At 35.6% G+C, this 16,987-nt stretch overlaps 1 protein-coding gene across 1 annotated transcript; it reads right to left on the bottom strand.

Annotated features, from left to right (window-relative positions):
* Positions 1-636: 636 nt before the first annotated feature.
* On the bottom strand, positions 637-15,095 carry LOC131958002 (ATP-dependent translocase ABCB1). Its single transcript, XM_059322878.1, has 25 exons — positions 15,032-15,095; positions 13,887-14,026; positions 12,306-12,502; positions 11,888-11,983; positions 11,081-11,252; positions 10,251-10,375; positions 9,963-10,134; positions 9,570-9,683; positions 9,179-9,289; positions 8,655-8,780; positions 8,350-8,553; positions 8,079-8,249; positions 7,583-7,778; positions 6,452-6,561; positions 6,140-6,310; positions 5,791-5,895; positions 5,302-5,379; positions 4,700-4,830; positions 4,541-4,613; positions 3,570-3,811; positions 2,956-3,118; positions 2,423-2,620; positions 1,978-2,184; positions 1,141-1,287; positions 637-852 (listed from the first exon to the last, which is right to left on the bottom strand). Exons 1-25 carry the CDS (start codon positions 15,093-15,095, stop codon positions 637-639), a joined length of 3,729 nt encoding a protein of 1,242 aa, XP_059178861.1.
* Between the last annotated feature and the right edge of the window lie 1,892 nt (positions 15,096-16,987).

Here is a 16,987-nt window from a genome sequence, read left to right as displayed (position 1 = left end):
TGAAATGTACAATCGGCAAAATTGTCAAATTCTATGGACGCTATTTTTTTCAAAAACTAAAGTGGTTCTTATAATGTTGTAAAATGAAAAGTAATTTTTTAGATTCAATGCATTTGAATTTTCAAAAGACTTGCTTACAATTTCTACTATATTCAATTTATGAAATCTCCACTAGGCTCAAATCACTTAAATAGCAGATTTAAAAATACAAAAATTTCAGTATGTGGGACTGGAAGCTAAAACCACTTACGTGGAGGGGTCTCTTTTTTATGATGTATATATATATATATATATATATATATATATATATATATATATATATATATATATATATATATATATATATATATATATATATATATATATATATATTGATTCGAACAACAACTCAGTTTATCTGTTGCGAGTTCTAAACCTCATTGTCTCAAGATCTTTTGGTCTGGGCTTTCATCATACGATACAGCGCCCCACGACTCGCCATCAACTGCTCGTGTATTCCAACAATAATGCTCTTACTGATGTCCATACAATCTGCATTCACATTGTTGTTTACTTTAATAGAAGTATTAGGCATGAGTTGAATTTCTTTTTAATTATATTGATCCGAACTATTTCTTAGTTTATCCGGTTTAAGTTCTAAACCTTGTCCTCACATGATCTCTTGGTCTGGGCTTTCATCATACGATACAGCGCCCCACGACTCGCCATCAACTGCTCGTGTGTGCCCAACTCCTGGATCACGCCTTTCTTTAACACTGCGATGCGATCTGCGTTTCTGATGGTACTCAGCCTGTGAGCTATGGTGATGCACGTGCGACCTTCCCTGGCCTTGTCCAACGCTTCCAACACTACCTGGTGATAGACGTCATGTGCTTGGTTATTTTCTCAGTTTTAAAAAAAAGGCCACGTTACAATACTCCGGTATTTATATTTTTTAAAATACCATTAAATTAATTACCTCTTAGACTTTAATACAACTGAACAGAAAACGTACAGTTAAAGCATTCTTAGGTGTAACGCACGAATTCTAGAGAGTATTTACTACTGACTGCAACAGCCAATTGTATATTTAAGCACACACACACACACAGATTCACACATACACACACGTGAGTTTTTGTACCAAAAGCAAGTACTCACCTTCTCACTCTCAGTATCCAAAGCTGACGTGGCCTCGTCTAGTAGAAGAATCTTTGGATTTCTCAGCAGAGTTCTCGCGATTGCTACCCTTTGTTTTTGTCCTCCACTAAGTTGTGTCCCTTTATTACCCACATTTGTTTCGTAGCCCTTTAGTAGAAATTTAGGTTCTAATAAAAGATTTTTATGCGTGATTTGGTAACTACATCAACTACATTACATTTTATTTTTTTAGTAATTCATGAATAAAGAGAATATAGGATCTCGTTTAGTGATTATTTACTTTAAATACTAATTATGCATCATGTATTTTAGATAATTACATTACACTAGTGTTGATGATTGTGTGAATCATAACCTGTCACTTACTTTTAACCCAATTTTATCGAGGACAGAAATTTACGACAGAGCCTTATCAGCTCACCGAGGGCAGAGACTGTATAAACTCACCGAGGGCAGAGACTGTATAAACTCACCGAGGGCAGAGACTGTATTAACTCACCGAGGGCAGAGACTGTATAAACTCACCGAGGGCAGAGACTGTATAAACTCACCGAGGGCAGAGACTGTATAAACTCACCGAGGGCAGAGACTGTATAAACTCACCGAGGGCAGAGACTGTATAAACTCACCGAGGGCAGAGACTGTATAAACTCACCGAGGGCAGAGACTGTATAAACTCACCGAGGGCAGAGACTGTATAAACTCACCGAGGGCAGAGAATGTATAAACTCACCGAGGGCAGAGACTGTATTAACTCACCGAGGACAGAGACTGTATAAACTCACCGAGGGCAGAGACTGTATAAACTCACCGAGGGCAGAGACTGTTTAAACTCACCGAGGGCAGAGACTGTATAAACGTGTGTATGTTAGCTGTCCGAGCTGCCTCTATGATCTCCTCCATGCCCACCTCCCTCGTGTTGTCCCCGTAAGCGATGTTCTCAGCCAGACTTCTGTCGAACAAGACTGGTTCTTGTGACACCAGGCCGATTTGCATACGCAGCCATTGAACGTTAAGGTCAAGGATGTTGTGATTGTCCAATAGCTAATTTCAATAAACCAAATTTAGCATGTCTAGCATTTCTGTTCAAATTATCTAAAGCAATAATTTGTAACTTTCCTTGACCTACTAAACTGACCAATGACGTTACTTATAATCATATCACTTAAAACAACAGTGTGGCCAATGGCGCTACAATACTGGTGCTTATGCTACTTGCAATACTGAGGGGAGACCCTGTTAAAGAAATGTCAATGACTAACGCTACAAAGACGCTACTTACAATGCTGCCCTCCTGGGCGTCATAAAATCTCTCTATTAGTTGCACAATGGTGCTCTTCCCACATCCACTTCCACCCACCAACGCCAGCGTTTGTCCGGGACGTACTTCTAGGTCAAGGCCATTTAATACCTGAACTTCTTTTCGCATGGGATACCGGAAGCGAATTCCCGTAAACTGAATCGCGCTTTTAAATGAATCCTTTCAAAATAAAACATTTTAAAACACATTTAAAATGTAGTGAAAGCAAGCTATAGTAAAATAAAGGACAAAATAAATAATGCATTTCGCTGAGAGTTTCTCTCAGGTCAGTTCCCGCTCTCCGGCCCACTTCAACCCCTCCCAGACAAAGAAGGAGAATATACAATTTATATAGAAAATATACACTTTAACCAGGATTTCCCCCTTCCCCTCTTTCTCAGGTTTCAAATATCCATCCCCTTCTCGGAGAAAAGAAGCACTAAAGAAAGAAGTAAACAGTATCAACTGAAATATGTAAAATAAACAAGCAAATATCAAAACAACAGAAAACAAACCCCATCAAGTTTCACAGATCCCCCCTGACTATCCGCCACGCTAGGAGCGCTGTCCATTGACTCGAAGATGGTCTGGGCCGCCAGTCTGGCGAGTGTGGTGTCCGGTATCTGGACCACGATCCGTGTCAAGGTGAACACGGACACCGTCACAAACGAGAAAACTCTGCAAGACAAAGGAAAAAGTCATATTCATTTTAAAAACAGTCGGAGCAAGAAATATGTTGTCTTTTATAATGTTCCGATAACAATTTATTGTTGTATACACCTACAATAGTTTAACAGTACTACATTAAAAAACAAATAAAAAATAGTTTAAATATATTAAAAATGTTATCTTACCGTATCATTTCACACAAAAATTACCGTATCATATCATAAAATATTTTTCAAAAAATAATTTTAGAGGTGCAGATTACCAACAAGCAAAAAAAAACAATAATTTATCATACCACAATAAACAAAAAACAAACATTTAAACATATCATATCATGAAAGAAAAAATACTTTACTGTATCATTACACAAAACAATAACAAATATTTTAATTTATACTATAATAAACAAACAGAAATTTACCTTACTTAACATGTAAAGTATTAAACAAACAACTTTTACCGTATCATATCATAAAACGGCAACTCCCCTGTTTCAACTAGAAGATACCCAGTCGCGAACATCACACAGAAGGAGAAATAGGGCAGTGCCAGAAAAAACCCGTACACAACCCCACTGCCGATGACGTCACTACTGAACTTGTGTGGCGCCTTCTCCAGTCTGCTGACGAACATCTGGTAGAACTCCTGCTCCAGTGTCAGGGCGGCCATAGTCCGAACGTTCGAGATGGTTTGGATGGCGTGCTACAGAATAAAGATTTCATTTGGTAACTGTCTTTTTGTCTACTTTTAACAACTTAGCGACATTTAACTTTCTGATAGATATTAACTAGACGACCCATTTTTCCCTAGGAAAGTGATCTGTCGTCTGCACTAAAAGCAAATATTAATTTCCCTCTAAGCCCGAACATAACGTCACACAATGGCACATCACCTGGCGGCTTAAATTTAAAATATTTAAACTTTATTACATTTGGTAAATGTTATTAGTATGCTAGACAACCCAGTTTCCTTTCAGAAAACTGTATCTCTGCTGTACTGCAAAACTCAGAACATTTGCTCACAACGCCCACTCTAACCCTATAAACCTTATTTGCCCAAATAAATCCCTCTTTATACAGAAAATTCCGCCACGTCATTTTGGGACATCCATTTATAATGTGGCGAGGGGGCTAAGAATATCAAGTTTTATGGACGCTCGAAGGGCCAGTTAGGTTGGCTTAGTGGTAATGTAATATCAAATATAACATTCGCATTCTATTATGAAAAATAATAAACAAAATATTTTTTTTATTCCACAAAATCCCATAATGAAATGCCCAAACTAAGTAATTGTCTGAAGATTATTCATTTAAAATCAGGTCATGTATTGGTATTTGTGTTATTTTAGATTAGTTTCACCGAGCTTGTGAGTACGACTAATCAAAGTTAGGTGACCTACTGTAAAACACAATCCCACCTCATGTTACTTACCGCCACCGCCTCTTCCAAAGCCTTGTTAGACTTGTCTGTGATGCGACTGATTAAAACCATTTGTCCCCACCCACTGTGAAACAAATAATTTAATTTCGTTAAAAGTTTTAATGGCAATTAGTATGTTATTATTTTTTTTAATTTGCATGGATGGAATACCTTAAGATAACGATAGGTGCGAGAGCCACGATGACAAACGCTAACTTCCAGGAATAGTAGAAGGCAAACCCTAGGGCAATCGCAATCACAGAGACTGAGTTGATGGTCAGCCCCATTGCTGAGGTGAAGGTCTGCACAATGAGTAATTAAAATTAATTATTATATTTCTCCTTTTTTTCAGCAAATAGTTGCTTTTAATTATTTAGTTAGCTGGCAAACTGCTGGAGGTGTTTTTTAACCTGAATGTAATTATAAACGCATATTCACTACTACAATACTTGGAGATCGAGGTGAAAACCTCTATTTTCACACGTTAGATTATGCGTAAAATAATCACCTCTTGAACTCTGGAAGCTTCTGTTGCCAGTCTTGTTGTTAGCACTCCAACTGCATTCCTCGGGTCGTCGAACCAGCACATTTTCTTTTTTTTAATAATAATTTTTAAAGAGTTAATAATCTTAATTAGCCTACTTCTTCAAATTTTACGAAAACTCAATTCCTGTTACATATACTTATTATCTCATTCGGTATGAAAAGGCAATGTCGATTTAAAACTAAATTATCCCAATATAGTAAATTTATATTAATAAGTTAAAATCTACCTGTCGAAGTGATGAACGGAAGAAAATGTCCCTTAATCGAGTTGTGAGAGATTCCCCTGAAACACCAAACATGGAGTCCTGCCAAATGAAGGTAAGTGTATGTTTTATTATAATTTCACGGTAAAAATAATAATAATGTTAGCACTAACTTTAAAAGTACAATGCCGAAGTCAAGCATTATTTCCAAGATTAGCTAAAATTAGCTGAATATTTACATAACATTATGTAGAATGCTAAGGAGATCATAATATAAGATAAGTAGCTTCTGTGACCTAATACATTACCAGATTTAGTCTCTAATTTCGAACATGTAACTTGTCTTACCTGTAAAACCTTCCCAATGAAGATCAGGATTTTAAACAACGCGTCTCCATGTCTTGTCATTCAACAAACTTTCGATAAAGTTCAATATTTTTTACACTTATTGTGTCTTTTCTGTTAATAATTCTGAATAACATTTAACATTTAAAACATGCGATCTTGTCTTACCTGTAAAAATTTCCCGATGAAGTTCAGAATCCCCAACCCAACAACCATAAGGCATAATATGTTGATAGAATTTTCTTGCTCTTGTTTATCGGGATAAGACAAAATCTGGATGATTTACCAGTGTTTAAAATAATGTATATGTCAAAGTTCGTGAAACAATGAAATTCAATTCAACAATTCAAAAACTATAAGAGATGTCAAAATTCAAACAGGAATAGTTGGTGAAAAAAATGACTAACGTCAAAAGGCAAATTATGTTTGCCACTAATTACAACAGGTCATTAGTTTATTATTAGATTATGACCTAAAACTGTCTAAGCGGTAACATAGTTATCTTCGACGTTTTAACCTTAGTGAAGATGGCAAACAGGTTTGACCAAAGCGGCATCACAGCCCCACTGATGATACTGGCCAGTGTTCCGAAAAAGATGAAAATCCATTCAGGGGAGTTAAGTTTGATCAAACGTAAGAACATGTGTCTAGTCGACATGGGTTTACTTCCTTGAATGTTTTCTTTCCCCTATAAAAAAAAAGTATTTTGTGAATTTTATAGCATTTCTTTACTAATAAGATTGTATTGATTCTAATTCAATTGAATTACTTAATATAATATTTTATTAAGTTAATGGTAATGACAACAGAAAGACGCAGATACACTTACTTTTTCATCTGGTGAAATGTGTGTGAGTTCAATGGACAGCTGTTTAGAGATAAGTTGAGCTGGTTGGTTATCTAGGTGGTCACACTCCGTTGATTCATTAGACTGTTTCACTTGAGGCAGATTTAATATAAAAATTAATACTATAAATAATGAAATATTCTTCACTTTAAAACATAACAGCAACACATCTCGACAACTTTAATTCGGCTAAATTACTAAATCAGTTAACGTGTACAATTTATTAATGTTAAAACCAGAATAATTCGTTAGATCTATGAGAAAAATATATGTAAGTTATTGTGCAATTTCACTCTAATTTGACTGTTAACCTTTATTTTCCATAAGTTGTAAACGTGTACATAGACAGCCACTATTAAAGTTAGTCGCAAAGCTCTGTGTTGTAAAAAAAAAATAATATGGCTACTTGTCAAACAATACTGAAACTCAGATAATTTTAAAATTACGTATACATATAAATGTTGTCAAATGCATATATCTATACCAAATCTCCAACAACGTTAACAACACTAATAAACCACCCACTATCTATAAAGTCTAATCACACAAAAATGTCTATGCCAAGAATTTAAATAGCTACTTACTTTGTTGCGTCTAGTAAGCAGCAAAAATAAAACAAGCTTTAATATTAACAACCAAATTAATTAATTTAAATAAATTTTATAAATTTAATGCTGCTATTTCTGTAGTGTGAATTGAAAATGATCCACTTTCAAAAGTCTAAAATCACACTGTATTGTCTTGACAAGGTTATTGTGTAATAACTTCAAGTGCAGTTATATGAGTATATAATTTGTCAGTTAATTAACATAGTTGCACTTCTGTGTGTCCGTAATGTGTTTGTTAACACATTCTTCATTAAATAATACTACTTTTGTCTAATTTAAAACATACATCTTAAAAGCTTTTCTGCACTGACCCTAACATACCATCATAGGGTGTCATCAATGCCAAGAAAATGTATTACTATTTCATAACATTTAATTATGTCACAGAACTATGCAGTTATATAGCCAGCTCTGAATATAAACCCCATGGTTAGCTTAAACTAATATTTAAAAAATCCATATCACAAAGCTTTTAGCCATTTGTAGAAACGATGCTGTAGCTAACTTATATAAAACAATGTGTTTAACGAAGATCTGACCTGTGAAGAAACGAGGTTGTAGTAAACTCCCCGTTTGTCCATCAGCTCCGTGTGGGTGCCCACCTCCACCACTCGACCTTTGGACAGCGTCACTATCTTGTCAGCGTTACGAATGGTCGAAAGTCGATGAGCGACGATAATCGTTGTTCGGCCTTTGCTGACCTTGACAATTGATTTTTTTGTAAATTTAATATTATTTATAACAAACTGTTATACAAAGAATTCAAATAATCTTCTTGAACTAGTTTACATATTTTTTTCTTATATTTCTAACGCTGTTAAAAAGCTAGGTTGACTTATCTTCTTTACTGTATCTATCTGTATTTTACATAAGATGGTTTTTCTTACCTTTCGTATAGATTGACTGCATCATTAACGTCTAGAATCAATTGTTACTTTAAGCTAGACATCTAGGATGGATTAACGCACTTCAATCCAACCATCTAAGATGGTTACAAGTACCTTATCTAGAGCATCTTGTACGATGGCCTCACTCTCAGTGTCCAGTGCTGAGGTCGCCTCGTCCAGCAAAAGAATTTTTGGGTCCTTGACCAGAGCTCGGGCGATGGCGATTCTCTGTTTCTGTCCTCCACTTAGTTGGGCGCCATGTTCGCCTACATACGTCTCGAATCGCTAAAAGATATTTAAAAAATAAAAGTGTTATTATTTGATATAAAGCAAATACAATTTATATATTAATAAGTATATCAAAATACTTCTTGATAAGACTTACTTGTGGAAGTGCCATAATAAAGTCATAGGCGTTTGCCATTTTGCTTGCTTCAATGATGTCTTCCTTGCTTGCATCCTTACGACCGTACCGGATATTTTCGGCGATTGTCGTAGCAAAGAGTACCGGTTCTTGGCTGACTAGACCAATGTGCTGACGTAACCATCGGAGGTTTAAGCTCTCAATGTTATGGCCGTCTATTAATATCTGTTTATAAATTATTGTATTATGGAAACATTGTATACCCTTTTTAATTTATATTTTACTTAGTGTCTAATTGACCAATTGTTATTCCACAATTTACTTACCTGACCAATATTCGGTTTGTAAAACCGCAACAAGAGTTGTATAATAGTAGACTTCCCTGAGCCGCTAGCCCCAACTAAAGCAACAGTTTGACCTTTGAGGGCGTGGAGGTCAATGCCACTCACAACCTACGGAGTTTCCAAAAGTGAAAATTTACTCCTTTTATAGATTTGCAAATCATATCCTTGTCAATTTGTTAATAGTTTGTACAATGATAAAGATACTTTTTTGACTTCCTTGACTGTATTTCTCTAGTACTAAATTTGGTGTGTTGACAATTTGTATTTGTAAAACTAAATATATTAAAACACTGGTTGTATTTTTATTTATATTATAACAATCATTTGTTTAATTAATATTTTTTTAATTAATTATCAACATTTTCAATGTTTGCAACTTAATAACTTCACATCTTACGCATTAAACAGATTTTTTATTTGATTAAAGCTACTCTTAAAGATAGACACAATCATTCTCATTTGATTTATCGTTCAAGTGAATAGACGAAACAATCATGTCTCAGTACCTGTGCCGCGGGTCTTGATGGGTATGAGAAAAAAATATTTTGGAAAAGAATTTCTCCATTTACTTGCGTCGGCATTTCACCTTCTGCTGAGCTGCTGTCACACAACGATTTCTGGAAATAAAATTATAAAAATAAGTAGAATAGAGTATGTTTAAGTATTTCTTATTTTTCTAAATTTTAAAAATTATAAATATTTTTTTTTAAATTAGCAATTATCAGTAAAATAAAAATAGAGACACCGAATAATAAAGAATTAATTTAAAATATCATAAACAGTTTGTGTAGTAAACGATTTAAAATGTCTTTTTTCAAAACGAATGTTTTTCACAAGTAGATTATTTTCTGAATTGCACCACTGTTCGATAATATAAGAACTTGTAATTTACCTCACCTTATCAATAACTCTATAAATCTTGACTGCCGCAGCCATTGCAACGTAGATACCGTTTGTCGCGGGAATAGCATAGCCCAAATACACAGCACTGATGAAGGTGGAGAAGAAAATCTGAAAAAAAGTACATCAAAATGTTTTAATCATTTCTTTACTTTTAGAAAATGGGATTTGTTCTCTTCGCAAAGTGGTTTTGTACTTGAATAATAAATGCATTCATAAAATCTCTGTCATGGTGAAATTAACATTAGCTCTCACAAGAATTTGTCTTATTTACTAACATCCAGATTTAAACATCCAGAACGTGTACTGAACTTTTTTAAAAGAACAATATTCAGACAAATGTTGTGGACATTTTTAAAATTGAAAGAGTTTGAGCAGCAGACAACTTACCACAACTGTAGAGCTCACTGTGTACTCGCCGCTTCTGATCAGCTGACCACCGTAGTAGATGCCCAGCGCATAGCCCAAGAAAACACTGCACCACAGCATTCCTTGTCCTAGACCATTGACAATCCCTTTCTCTATTCCGAATTTTTTAGCGTGTTTTAGGTTCTCATGATATCTAAAGCGGAAATATTGCGAGCGTTAGTCAAATGCCTAGAGATTTTTTTAATGATTTAGTTACATTTCTCTGGAGACAAAAATACAAACAATAGATTTATGCAGACAATGACCAACCTCTTTGCCTCTATTTCCTCCCCACCAAAAGCCACGACTGTCCTTATGTTGGAGAAGGCTTGTTCAGCCACAACCCCAGCCCTGGCGTAAGCCTCTCTCTCCTTGATGCTGGTTTTACCGATACTCTGGTCATGGAAAAAAAAATCTTTTTTTTTCTTCGTTCTCAAAGAGATAGATTTTCTCCAACTCAATAATTATTAAGTACCATGTCAACTTATACGCTGTATGGACTGTCGACTCAGATTGCAGCCTGCTTTTTTAATTGCTTCCATGGCCTCTATTTATCCAAGAACAAATTTCAAGGCAGCAGTCTTTTTTATTTAGGAGTTTTCTCTCCTTGACTGGTTGCTGTCGCCAGCTATCGCACCTAATCCGCCCAGGGATTCCTACTTTCAGTTTAGAAACCATGGGCTTTGCCAACCCGACCATGCCGACACGACGTCAAATACTAACCAGTCATGAACGACTATTTTATCCTTTAGCCAGACTCCTTGTACAATGAGCCGCATTACTCACATCACTGATCATGTGTCCTCATATGTCACATCATTCACATAACTAATCAAGGTGTACACATCGCCCTCCCACATAAATAACCATGATGCCTACATCACTCACCACACATAACTTGTGATGATGTCTACATCACTCACCCGCAGAACTATAGATGATGTCTACATCACTCAGCCATATAATTAACCATGACACCCACATCACTCGTCATCACATAAATAACCTAGCTGACCACAAGACACACCCACATAAAAAGCCTTGATGTCCACATCATAATGCTCACCCAGATAACTGAACCCATGGGCCACACAACTCACCCTATTGGCTACAGCTGCTCCACCAATGAGAACGGGGAAGGCACACAACATCACCAAGGCCAGCTTCCAACCGAAGGTAAAAGTGATGATGAAACCAACAATACTGGAGGCAAACCATTGTGAGGCCATGGGAAGGTTTGTTTCAATAGCTCTGTAGATCAGATTTACGTCCCTGGGGAAGAGATTGGTATGACAAGTGGTACATTATAGAAACCTTTTTATATTCTACGCAGCAAAAAGAATTTAAAGATTGCACATTATAGAAAAATGAATGTGTAACATAGTTGTATTTTGATATCTACAGGCGTTAGTGAATAGTTTGAAAAGTTGCCATTATGTCGCGGACAACTTGTAGAAAGTAAATATTCTCAGCGTATGTATTTCTTGGCCATCTTACCAGCAGATCTCCTTATTTGGTATACCGATTATGTAACAAAACCTACTCTGTCATCCTACCAGATTTGGTATATTAATTATGTAACAAAACCTACTCCGTCATCCTAACAGATTTGGTATATTAATTATGTAACAAAACCTACTCCGTCATCCTAACAGACAAGTCTCCCGTCTTGTGGTCATCAAACCAGGCAATCTCCTGGACAATGATGTTGGAGAAAAAAGATTTCCTCAGTCGGATCACTTGGCGCTGGGCTGAGACGGTGAACAAAATTTTCTTGGTCGCTCCACACACCCAGGCACACACAGACAGAGCTGAAACACGGGCGGAGGGATGGGGAGGGATCAACTGGACGCCTGGATGTAAACTACGTAATATCGAGCCTCAGTGTCAAGGCGTAAAGTCTTTACGACTTCACAGCAGTAGTGAAGCTCTGGACAACCAGGGACACAAAAATGTTATATCTATCTGTCTTTTCTAGCCTGTCAGGATACTTAACTTCATACCTGCAGTAGTAAACTATATTTTCATTTTATAAACTGTTTAGAAATAGCTAACTTTGTATGGGTATTTTTTATTTTTAGACTTACCCAGGCTAAGAAAGAAAAATATTTGGGAGTTTTCGAAATTGTTAGATTCCAAACCTTTAGTAAAGGTACCATCATCAGTTACTATATGGCTACCGTTTAGTGCGATACAGCTTTGGTTATCATGCCTGGGGGGTATTGAAATTGAAAATTGAAATTAAAAAAAAATTGATGACCATTAAGATCTAATAAAATTAATTTTTTTATACTAGAATTCGAAATTAGTGATAAGAAAACTTACGATTGATCGTTAAAGGGGGAGAGGTTCGAATTTTCAAAGCTAGCCTTATCAACGTTGTCCAAATATCCCTGTTCAACGAATGACCCAACAAACTGACCGTACAGGACCATGTTTAGCGTGTGCATAGCGCCGTTGATTGCTGCCAGTATAAAGCCTGCTACCATCATGACCTTGTCACGTGTGTCAGCAAAGCGAAACTAAAGCAATAGAAGAAAGTACTCAAGTTAAATATAGTAAAACCCTAATATCGGAGAAGGTTGGTAGTAGGCCTAACTCACAAACAAAAATATCTCGAAAAAAATTCTTAGGTAAGCTTCATTTTATTGAAATGTACAAATATATTTTAAAATAATGAATTTTCTTAGTTATTTTAGAACATTACATTATAAGCATTGCTTAAAGACTACAGTTTACGTTTGGCGAATAGGCTTGTAAATGCGATTTAATAAATACTGGAGATAAACCGTCCATCATCAGATATTAGATTATCATTTTATCAGTACAAAAATTAAACAAGCTATTTCTTATATCACATTCCTTCATGTACGAAACAATACGTACAGATGTTACTCGCAAAGATATTCAACGACAAATGGTGCTGGTCATAACAAAATGTATAAAATGTATTTATGCAAAGAAGAAAAATAAAAATTATACAGATAGGTTTAAATAAAGCGTTTGGCGCTGCGTGGTATATTTTAATAAGTTTAAAATACCTGAACCCATCACTTTCATAAATATCCACAAACACACACACACACACACTATATATATATATATATATATATATATATATATATATATATATATATATATATATATATATATATATATATATATATATATATATATATATATATATATGTATATATATATATATATATATATATATATATATATATATATATATATATATATATATATATATATACTAGCGTACCCACATGTTGCGCTGGGTTAGAAGAAAGTCGGAGGATCGCACGGGCCAAATCGCACACTGTCGGGGCGCCGGCGAACGAGCCTGATTGAATTTAGTGAACTACTATTGCGCCCTATCTTATCCATAGTCTATCGCACTGTTTAAAACTAACGTAGGCGCCGTGGTGCTCACGGGTAAGCCCGGGACGCAAAATGTCTCTCTGCCGGGGCGCCGGTGGATGCACATGGTTCGGTATAGTCAACGATTATTTTTACCTATAGTGTCTTTAGAGTATAGCCTTTTTTAAAACGAAAGTATGCGCCATAGTGCTCACAGAGGAGCCCGGGGTGCTTCGAGTTGCGCAATCGACGTAGCGCCGGCGGTTGCGGCTGTTGCAGTTTTACCGCAGAATATAATAGTACCCCTTACCCGCCATCCAGGACATCCGATTAACGAATGCCAAGTGCTAACTAGCCGCTCTTGAGTCCTGGGCGCCAAAATGTATTGACACAAATCACACACACTCCTCTCGGGCGCCGCCCATAACAATTTTGTTTCGCAGAAATATTCTCGGGAGTATTTTCATCTACCCCCCAAAGTTTCAGGGCGCTAGGATGAACGGTGTGGAACCGCATCCGAGTTTTTAAAATGACTACTCTTACCAGTTCACAAAAACGAACAGTCTCCTCTTTGTTGCTTGAAAGCTTGAAAAAATTCTTTAATGTTTTTTTATTCGATCTATCTTTTTTCAGAAGTCGAATCTTCTCTAAAGATTTGCTAGTGTGAATACCGTTGGACGCTCCTGTAGATAAAACAAGCCAATTGAATTGATTTTCCCTCTTTAAAAAACAAACAGTATTAACACAACTGTGTTTTAGAATATTCAAAAACTGACTTTTTTTTAAAAATATCACTAAGAGAGAATGTCAATGCGAATGGCTATGTGTTACTAATATAACATGGTATGGTTTAAATAAGATAGTATGGTAGATGTTGTGTCACTAAGATGTTAAGATGATGTAATATGTTATAAATGATACGACCTAGTTTAAGTGGCTTAGTGTCACCTAAATTGTATGGAGTAGCTGCACGATGCCGATAGGTTGTTTCATGTAATTAGATGATCTTATTATCACATATATAGTAACATGAAATAAGCTTATAAAGTCACTCATATGTGGTCTGTTGTCAAACTTAACTGTGTTCTGTACCGAAGATACTGTAATCTCAGTGTAGATGATCCGGTACCTAAGATGGTATAATTGGGCTTGTAAGTCTCGTTCCCTCTTAACTAAAATTCGAAATCTCTTGAGCCAGGGAGAGATGAAATTTTGAATTAATTGTTGTGAACGTGATTCCCATTTATAACAAACAAAATAGGGCGGCTATTTATTTCTAGGCCTTATTTCAAGATTTTGAAATACAAGAGTTCCCAAAATGCAACAATTATACAAAAATTTACTAATAATAGAATCAATTAAGTACAGTAAAGGCTAGGTTATTGTAACTATGTTAGGATATTTTGTTATTTATTCGAATAAATAATAACAAACTGTAAACTTCTTTTAAAAAATCAGAATTTAACGTATGGTATATATTTCTTTAAGCTAGCCTACATCTTGTAGTCTATCATTATCTCATTTTACGATTTTAAATAACTTAAAAATAACTGAAGTCACTTTTCTATATTTTTTCACGGATTTAAAAGAAAATATTCACATTTGATTTTTAAAATACAAGGTGGCAAGTACGAAAACGAGAAGTTGATGCCCTCTTTACAAGCCCTATTCAGTAAAAAATATCATACCTTTCTGCTGATAGGTACTATCTCCCATGTTTTCACCAACGTGTAAAAAATCATCTATCTCCATCTTGAATATTTTCGTGTTTGTAATAGTTTTATTTTGTAAGTAAACAGGTTTTCATTAAGTTACAATTTAAAAGAAAAACTCAACTTCTTTCAAATAACTTTAATGAATCCACGAAGAACAACACGTCACGAAAAGTTGCATTTCTCCGATACTGTTTTATTCATCGCAAAACTCTTGTTCAAACAACAATACTTACAGAGATAAATACATGTATTTCTATTAAAAGTAGAAAATTTTGTTTTTACGACGTTCTATTGTTTCGCGAATTTGTTATACTTTGTCTTATTTTAATACACCATCAATGGCGAATGAAGTATACATCAAAGCACCTATAGTTTTGTTACATCAGACTGTAGAATACCAAATTGAAAGGACTGTTCTGAACTACGGTAGACTGGGTATTAAATACAGCTCATTAGCAGTCGCGGCTTTTTTTTCATGTTTTCTACCCAACGGCAGCTGGCGATTATTTAATTAGGCTTAATTAATTCAACTCAATTACTTTTTTCAGCCGTTGTTAATAACTCGTACAATGCAGACAGTGTTGTCAGCATAAAGAACATGTAAAAAATGTGTTTTAGCCTAGCGTAGGCGTTAAAAACGATATTGCTTTAAATATCCACTGCTTGAAGTATGAAAACTGGATACGCATTTTTAATATTTACAATTGCTAACCCGAAAGTCACGAGTTCGGATCTCTGGTTCGAGTCCGTAAGACATCCATAAGTCTTTCCAGTTCTGGTGGGTACCTGACTGACAGTAGGGACAGAAAAGGTGGCTGTGCATAGTGCTGACCACGCTATCCCAACATATGCCGTGGTCATTGAAACAGCTGAACTTCAAAATTTCATTTCAATAAATAGCTAGTGTACACTAATTACTAGCCCTTATTTCAAATTTTACACTAAAGTCTACACATTTTTGCTTTAAAGATTCTCTTCGTAAAATGGAAAATTATATATAATTAACGTTTTAAGCTGAGCTACGGCGGATTTTATTTAATTTAATTTTAAATAATCAATTTTTAGGATTTTTACTGGTTGCTGTGATCAGTAGCAATCACACTACAACAGCAATGACATTACATTAGCAACGACATTACAACAGCAATGACATTACAGTAGCAATGATATTACATTAGCAACGACAATAAAACAGCAATGATATTACAGTAGCAATGACATTACAGTAGTAATGAAATTACATTAGGAATAACACTAAAATAGTGGCACTGCTTCGTGAGCTGAAATAGCGCCAGCTGTCGTGACGTAAAGTGTTCATCAAATATTCAACAAGCAATGTCCATGATAATGTCTATGATAATCTCATAGTTAGTCTAGGCTAATAATTACACCATGGCTATTGTGGCTAATGATAATCCCATGGCTAGTCTATGCTAATGATAATCCCGAGTCGAGCCTAGGCTAACGATAATCCTACGGCTAGTTGAAGCTAATGATAATCTCATAGTCTAGCTTGGTTAATAACAACACTATGACTAGTGTGGCTAATGATAATCCCATGGCTAGTCTATGCTAATGATAATCCCATGGCTAGTCTAGGCTAATGATAATACATGGCTAGTCTATGCTCAAGATAATCATATTGCCCAAAGTACTTGACACTAATCCAGGCTATCTGATGCTGCCACTTGCACGGGTAATCTGGCAACTACCGGCTTCTACCCAGAAAAATTTGGAGACTAAAACAGCACATGCATAAAATTAAAAGTTGGGTATGGCGAAACTTGTCCATGTGGCATGGCATCGGAGAATACAGAGCACGTCCTTCAGAACTGCTCCCTATATAACCAGGCGCGATCCAAACACTGGCCCCTATACACCCTACTCATGGAAATATATATGGGGCACCCGTAGATCTGGAGACCACAA

This window comes from Physella acuta, unplaced genomic scaffold (assembly GCF_028476545.2).
Source record: "Physella acuta isolate Inbredline_101_S28 unplaced genomic scaffold, ASM2847654v3 ptg001283l, whole genome shotgun sequence".
Lineage (NCBI taxonomy): Eukaryota > Metazoa > Mollusca > Gastropoda > Physidae > Physella > Physella acuta.
Note: the sequence above shows the minus strand (reverse complement) of the source record. Positions and strands in the feature narration are given on the sequence as shown.

Coding starts and splice junctions, on each gene's coding strand:
- LOC131958002 (XM_059322878.1), bottom strand. CDS start 15,095: ATGGAGATAGATGATTTTTTACACGTTGGTGAAAACATGGGAGATAGT. Junction 4,831..5,301: donor TCCGTTCATCACTTCGACAG/GTAGATTTTAAC, acceptor CTCATTGTGCAG/ACCTTCACCTCAGCAATGGG. Junction 3,812..4,540: donor CTTTGGAAGAGGCGGTGGCG/GTAAGTAACATG, acceptor TTTATTCTGTAG/CACGCCATCCAAACCATCTC.